The 8,168-nt window shown below is 37.2% G+C and overlaps 1 protein-coding gene across 1 annotated transcript; it reads left to right on the top strand.

Annotated features, from left to right (window-relative positions):
• The first annotated feature begins 5,098 nt into the window (after positions 1-5,098).
• Positions 5,099-7,718, top strand: LOC139733651 (galactosylceramide sulfotransferase-like). Its single transcript, XM_071644465.1, has 2 exons — positions 5,099-6,083; positions 7,657-7,718. The coding sequence occupies exons 1-2, from the start codon at positions 5,099-5,101 to the stop codon at positions 7,716-7,718; spliced, it is 1,047 nt and encodes a 348-aa protein (XP_071500566.1).
• The last annotated feature ends 450 nt before the right edge of the window (positions 7,719-8,168 follow it).

The following is an 8,168-nucleotide window of genomic DNA, read 5'->3' as shown; positions in this document are numbered from 1 at the left end:
CAATCGTTCCTCTATAAAGGACGTCATCACAACTATCTACGCTGTTCAGGGAGATATTTGAATTGAATTGAATTGAATTGAATTGAATTGAATTTGTTGAAAATATAACAGAATAAAACGAGTTTTCTTACGTGAGTGAGAAGAGTGAACTCAAATTGCATTTAGGCTTTCTGTTTGCGCCTTGAGAATAATTACTAGCTTTGTTTTTATCCTTTAAATTTCAAGAAAATCATGTTGAAGATCTAATCCGATCCAGCTCTACTAAATGCGTAGTGTCATATAACCGGTGTGTAGTCTTATAATTGTCTTGTGTAAGTTTTTTGTTTCCGATTAAGTTTGGTGTTTGTGGCAATGGTACCCGGATATAATCACTGTACATCAATACGACTAAACCACGCCCATGCACAAACAAACAAATAGAGAGAGAGAGAGAGAGAGACAGACAGACAGACAGACAGACAGACAGACAGACTGACTGACAAAGAGAGGGAGGGGAGCACAGTTGACCTGTTTTCCTACATTGCTACACGTATACATAATATAGTCGTGTCAGTCACTGCCTCTGTCAGTTGTATATAGGAAGAACAGAGGTTCACTGTAGCGTGTGCATGAGAAGATCAGAAGCAGGTTTTTAAGGACTCCTCCCCTCTACAGTCACTAGCAGTGACACATTTTGTTGGAAATAGCCATCAATTAAGCAGCAAAGACAAGATGACTACCAGCATTACCAAGGTGAGACCTTTCTGGGTTTGTTTTTTCCCTCATTCTTTTTGGGAGTTGCAAATGGCAATCAGAACCATGTCTCCTAGAAATGTATTTCATATACCTTCCTCCCAATGGCATGCAGACAATCGTAATAGTTTACCTTTTATACGTGCTTTCCGATATACACCGAATCTTCACATCAGGCTTTACTAATTTCGAAGAGGCGACATGTTCTAACTCGTAACTCTTTCTGAACTTAAGTTTGCCTCTTTTTTTTTCTAAACCATCAAAGCAAAAAAAAAAAAAAGAAGCTGGATGTCAGTTAAGTTGCTGAAGGCTTAAAACCTTTTATCAACTTTAAATATTGCAATTACGCATGTTTTAAGAAGACGAAATACATTTATTGAAAGATTTGGACTTTTATCTTGCCGTCGAGATAAATGATATTCGGCCAATCTGACGTCGACGTATGCGAGGATGAATGTGTAGGCCTACATTAATTTCTTTCAAAAAGAAACTACCACTGTTAGTTGCAAAAGGGAAGCAAGAACTTCAACGCGCTTCATGCAACTTTCAGGGATCCTAATTAATTTCAATATTTTAAAGAAGATAAGATCCTGCTAATGTTGCTTCCTTTATAGATTCTATCAGTTTATTGTTATCAAAATTCTTTTAAATTCACACTTATGCCGAAGATATGGATACATTAAACACAAATACACCGTTAGAATATTTCAGCAAAAGTTGCACTCTTCCTTTTGTCGTATGATCTTTTGTCTATACATTTCACATCAAAATACCTTACACGAATCTTTCAGCTGCCTGCTTTCACATAAAATAATTATTTCCTTCCTCGTATCTAGGCAAACTTGCACTCGAGCAGACATAACGTTGAAATGGCATCGCATAACATACAAAATTCTTAGAATATAATTGAGTATATAGCTGATCCGTTACTTCATTTTTTTATGTATATATCTTTATCAAAAGGCTATGCTCCTGATGAAATGAAGGTTGCAAAGTTTATTCCTTTATCTACACAATCAATAGACTAGAAGTCAGCAATTACCACTAATCTTCAATTTCAAAAATTCTAGAACCATTGCTATAATGATCAAGTTCAAGTTGTTCAAGTTGATTTATTTCATTTCCAACAAACAAATGATTAGCAATACAATGAAATGTTCATATATACAGATGTCAGGAAATCAGTACAAAAATGCGATAAACATAATAACATGTAATAAAAACACAGGTAAATTATCAACAAAGATACAAATAAATGTTATATCATTATGGTAAAGGCAGAGACAAAATTTCCGGAAACAGAAGGGACTGCTAAAAGCAGATCTCGTATAGTATGTACTCTCCTCTATTATATGTTATATTCTATATTACATATTTTTTATTAGGACAGCCTCTTTCGTTAAAGAGAGTGTTTTTTTTCCAATTGCCAATTTGATATGAGAGAACAACATAGTACCTGTACTACACATGTTTTACGGTCTCTTGTGCAGAAAAAAAAAATATGCACTTGCTCTCGGTAGAACTTTACACACTCTGGGCTTCTTCCTGGACTTCTCCAGGGCCTTCGACACGATCAACCACGATCAACCACGATCAACCACTTTACAAAGTGTAGCATTATGGAATACGTGAAAGGCCTTGGAGTGCTTCAGGAACTACCTTTCCAACCGAAAACAATATGTTTTGTTTTATTTTTATGTGCACTGTGGAGTTCACAGGACAGCTTGTCAGGCCCACTGTTATTCATAATTATATTTATGTCTATAAACGACTTCAGTAAATCTTCTCATTATTCGATAAAGACATTGATGTCTTTTTTACATTTTGCTGGTGATACTAGTTTTTTCGGGGGTTTTTTTACAACATAATCATGTGCTTGTAGAAAGAATAGATATGGAATTGGTCAAGAGATTGCAATGGATAAGAGATAACAATTTGATTATCCCTTGAATTTCAGAAAAATAAATATATGTTCTTTAGTTATATTGTATCTTCTTATCAACAAACATTGTTTTCAATGAGATTTCTGTAAATAATGTTCTTCGTATCGAATTTTTAGGCGTAAATATAACAAACCTTCCTGGAAATGTCATGTTGATAACATCTCCAGAATCATATCTCGAAATATTGTGTTATTTACATTAAAGGGGATGGCGAGTAACTGATCAGTGGGAATCAGTGGGAATGCTGGGGGATGATTGTTCCAATCCTTGTGGGATTCATTTAAGAGTACATTATATATCTATTGTTGTGTGAAAACTGTTTGCTTCAGAATGGTCTCATATTCAAGTAATGTGCAGTTCAATGTTTCCAGGTTAGCATGCCTGTACAGTGTCGGTGCGATCGTTAACGGCCCGTTAACGATCGCCCGACACTGTACTAGCTACTAGCCATCCCCTTAAGTTTCATCTCCCAATTACTCAGTTACTTATGGTATTCCTCTCTGATTTTATCCTATTTACATAATACGGTTTGTTGGCTTGGGGAAACGCTCATCAAAATCTATTAGATTGACTGCGTCTTCAGCACAAAAATCACTTCGTGCAATTTTCCGCTCTTTTGCGCAGTCTCACACAGCCCCATTATTTTGTTATTTATTGATTGCTGAAAATAAAAGATTTATCATATTTTCAATTTTGTCAGTACATGCATAATCTAAAAAGAGAGAGAGAGAGAGAAACGGACCTTACCCGCTTTATTTACTAACATGTTTCATCAAAATCTGTCTATTTATAAATTGTACCCCACCAGAAGACCTGAAGAATATCATTTACCTTTGTTGAGGTCCACGTCAGCACAAAATACGTTTGATATGACAGGCCAAGATTTTGAAATTCATTAAGTGATAATGTTAAAAATGCCCCATCATTAATAGCATTTAAAAGAAAACTGTGATGTTGATATTTTTGCGATCGTATAAATAAAATGTATGATAGTAATTATATGGATTAGTATAATCAATATAGGCATATTTATTTATTCATGTTCTTTAAGCCATCGATAGCCTGTTCCGTGCATTTGAATGACTCTACTTCATGTCTTTCTTGTACCTTTTCTGCTTTCTCAACCAGTGTCAACACCCTCCCGATTTTCGTTGTATTGTTGCGTTTGTAAGATTTTATTGACTCTTGTTCGTATAGTGCGTCGTGTCTTAGCTCATTTCATCCTTTATCTTGTTTGTTGTTGGTCTCGTCTCTGCTAGATTTATGCGCTTTACCTGATTTGTATCAGCCCCTTAAACACAATACAAAATTATTCATATATTAATGTTTAATTTTGTTACTTGTTTAAGCAATATGAACTGGGTTTGGTGACCACGATATTTTTTTTTGTATGCACATTGTATAGACCTATTTAAGTGATGGAACACACAATCTACAAGCTTTTTTTTTCAGTAGGTTCCCCATCTTCATCTTCCGAGTCATCTATGAATGTAATGTCTATACTTCCAAAGTATAATGGACCTTTTTTTATTAATGTTGATATATCTTTACTTTCATGTACATTGTGCGTATATGTTATTGATTATGTTGAGATGGAGAAAAGTAAAAATGATCTTGAATTTAAACTAAAATTGATATTGATGAATTTGCAAATACAATTTGAATTGTCGTGATCATAATGAATGTCACAGTCGTGCCTGTTAACTTTAAAGACCAGGAATTAACAGTATGTGCAGAATCTAATTCAAAGCACCTATCCTCAACAGCTGCTGGGTGTATTTCAAGCATCCTTACAAAACATTTGACTAATTCCTATTTTTCATAAGCTTATCTGCTTATCGTTTGATGAAGACAAACAAAACGTATCACTCCGGTTATAAACCAACAGGTCTAAAGAATATTTTTGGTGGCAGAAAAACCGAAATGATAGAATGATAGATGAAAAGATGGGGAAGCTGCTCAACACCTAGATCACACAGAGCTGTCAATTCGTCTTGCTCTCTAAATCTCTACAGTTCATAACTTGCTTTGAGTGTCTGATCGTTCCCCACCCATACTCTCCTTTTCCTGGTCTGGGTTTCCATATTTCTGTCTTCATACATACCAACATAACACTAAGGAAAATTCCTTGAAAGCATGACATTATAATTTGATGCAATTTTATGAGGCTTGATGCTAATTAAAACAAATCTTCTTTTTTTTTTAACTTCGTCTCTTCACAGTGTCAACCTTTCCTGGTGTGCCTTTTTCTCCTCTCTGTATTAATAACAACTATCCTGCTGACCCGGACAACTTTTTTGTCAATCAGACCTCTGCCAGTGAGAACTATTAACAACAATGCCTCGATGGTGGATGCGTTTTCAACGTGGACTTCGGTGAGCTTCCACAAATCGGACGGACCTTCTTTCGGATCTGCGCAAATAATGGAGATGAGCTCTTACCCACCCCAAAACAATGCTGCAGCAAATGGCACAGATATCACTCAGAAGGCCGGTGAAGGGCGGCGCTTCGGTCACTCTACGAGGCCGCTGGTCTTCGTCAAAACGCATAAGACCGCCAGCACAACATTGGCTAACATCATCAATCGTTATGGCTACTCCAATAACCTCTCGTTCCTGCTGTACAAAAAAGACCCCACACGTGGTCATTTCCGCCAGCGTAAACTTAGAGGCAAGAGGGATATATTGCCGCCAATAGGAGTGCAAACGTTGGACTACAAACACTACCGGGATTATGACCTTATGACGTCACATATTCGACTCTTGCCGAATCTGAACTTCTTGAAACATCACATGAGATCAGGGGCGAGATTCATAACCATTCTCAGGGAACCTACGAAACAATTTACATCCGCATTCTTTTTCTTCAAGTGTCCAGAGAAATATTCTATGGCCGGCAAGACACCATCTCAATTAGTGGACACATTTCTCAGACGTCCATTTTTTCACTGGAATCGAATGATAAACTCTTATTGTAAGATCTACATTCGAAACGGAATGTTCTATGATTTAATATCTGAGGAACTGATTCACAAGAGTGTGGATGTGATTAACAAGGCGATACGAAAATTAGATGGCGTGCTAGACCTAGTCCTCATCACGGAGTACCTAGACCAGTCACTTTTGCTTCTAAAGAAGATCATGTCTTGGGAGTTCGAAGACATCCTTTACTTGCGAGCCAATCAACGAGCGGAGAGATCCGGTCCTAATCGCGAGCAGCGAATAAAGATACGAAGATGGAACATGGCGGACACTCTCCTCTACAAGCATTACAATCACACCTTGTGGAAGAAAATTGCAAAGTATGACGGGGATTTTGAGGCGGATCTGAAACACTTTCGCAGCATGCTCCAAGACTACTATGAGATGTGTAATGTTCAAACCGTTGTGGCTGGAACAAAGATTGCTCGTAAGGTCGATCGAAATGCTTCACAACAATGCAAAAATATTGTTAGTGTCGATTTGGAAAGCGTTGTCACTCGTCAGAGAGCAGCACGATAACATGCGTTCAGACAAACCCTTATCTGTATAACTCTTTTACTTATTCATTTTTTTGTTATTTTTTTCCCGGGGTTTCCCCGCGGAATTTTGTTTGTACATGTATCATAATTTTATGTCTTTCTTATGGAGAACTCCCCAACCCAATATAGTTAAGTTTGCTTCTACAACCACCAAAATCAATAATTCTTCCCTCTTTCACTGTATTCACTGCCATTATCCCTCTTTCTCTCTATCTCTCTCCCCTCTCCCTCTCTCTCTCTCTTTGTTGGTGATGATGGAAGGGGGTATCATAGTCACCGGAAGCAGTCTTTGCAATCACTCCCATAACACATGTATGCATTCCTGTGAGTTGATGCGTGAACCATCTCTTTTTGCGATGGTAATTTGCATTCGCGATATCATTATGTTACATCATATCAAAACTTCTCAATTGTATGTTGTTGTGTTTTCCCGATGTTTATGGTTATGGACGAGATAGATGTCTCAATTGCCTCTTTTTGTGATTACAATATCACGTATATCTTGCTTTCTCAGGTAATATCTGGACATATGCTACTGGGTAACGAAACTCCAAGAAGGTGTTTTTGCGATGTTTATGTTTCAATTGTTTACCCTTCCTGCAAGTTTGTAAAGCATTCTTTAATGTCAACTCATCCATCCATCACAAACACTGTAAAAAGATGGGTGTTAATAGATTTAACACCATGCGTGTTAAGTCTAACACCTATCAAGTGTCAATAGAGGACCACACCGACATGCGTAGAAAGTATGTTGTGATGGTGTTGAAAAATGTTCACCTGGTACTTCATGGTGTTAATTATTTTGACCCTAAAGCTGGTGATATTTTTGACACTGTGCTGGCGTAAATCAACAGCGACAGTACATGGTGTTGATTTGGTATAGCTATTGTGCCAATGTCAATAGTATAACACCCGCCCAGAAGGGGACCACACCATCTGGTGTTACTGTATTCCGTGTAAATGCGTTCCCAACTTAAAAAGGATCAAGCTCTTTAATAATCGCAAAGTTCTTGTTCATCTTGTTGAAGTTCAAAATCAGATTGAACCACATAAGACCTGTCAAGACCGATTCCCTTGCAAAAACAATCAACATACAAAGAAGCATCTATGGTCCTGCGGATGTGTTATGAGTACATAAATGTGCGTATGTGGACATAATTACACAGCTAGTTCCCGCGACAACCAGATACCCTTGAAGTACAATTAATACCATCGAGAAGCAGAAAAGTTGCCAAAATCCATCGCTTACTTACCAATAGTAACCACATCGGAGCTAGCAACGCCAAGGTCCCTGGGTTAAGTAGCGTGAACTTCTCTTTCAGTGACCCCAATTGTTCTCTTTGTTAATATATGTAGAATCTATTCTATAGAATCTATTCTAAAATGCTACACCATTACACCACCACCTGCAAACTATTCAAAGCTGAAAAATGTGACTTATTGTATTTTTCCATGCGCAAGTCCAATTCCCACTGTGCGACCTGAGCTTGCGAGCTGGTGGCAAACTGGTGCGGCCCGTATGACGCACTAGCATAGCCTACTTCGTTACGAAACATTTCTTCGACGAAATGAACATCTTATTCTTATTATCATTATCATCACTATTTCTTACTATCAGTAATATCATTTTTTGAATTATTATTTTTATTATTATCATTATTATCATCATCATTAGCATTGCGTCTTATTCATTCAAGCTCAGTAGCCACTTCAGTGATCAGAGCACAGTTTTCCAAGTGGGCCCTGTTGACATCAAAAACAGAAACAAAACTATGCAGATAAAAATATGTATATATATTAGAATTTAGGAAGTGCAGATGAATATTACTCAAGAACATGTCTTATATCGCATCAACGGCAATATGTCTTACTAGGTGAATTGAATGTAATGTGGGTAATGTCTTCCCGGATACTGCTCCACAAAATTACATTACGTTGGAATATTTATGTATCAGCTGAATATTGGCGATCTT

This window comes from Diadema antillarum, unplaced genomic scaffold (assembly GCF_040938485.1).
Source record: "Diadema antillarum isolate AM-2024a unplaced genomic scaffold, OU_Dant_1.0 seq00000486_RagTag, whole genome shotgun sequence".
NCBI classification, from domain to species: Eukaryota; Metazoa; Echinodermata; class Echinoidea; order Diadematoida; family Diadematidae; genus Diadema; species Diadema antillarum.
Note: the sequence above shows the minus strand (reverse complement) of the source record. Positions and strands in the feature narration are given on the sequence as shown.

Excerpts from the sequence above, each read along its gene's own strand:
- LOC139733651 (XM_071644465.1), top strand. The coding sequence starts at position 5,099 with ATGGAGATGAGCTCTTACCCACCCCAAAACAATGCTGCAGCAAATGGC. Across the intron at positions 6,084-7,656 it reads GGCTGGAACAAAGATTGCTC|TCCAATTCCCACTGTGCGAC; the intron begins GTAAGGTCGATC and ends TCCATGCGCAAG.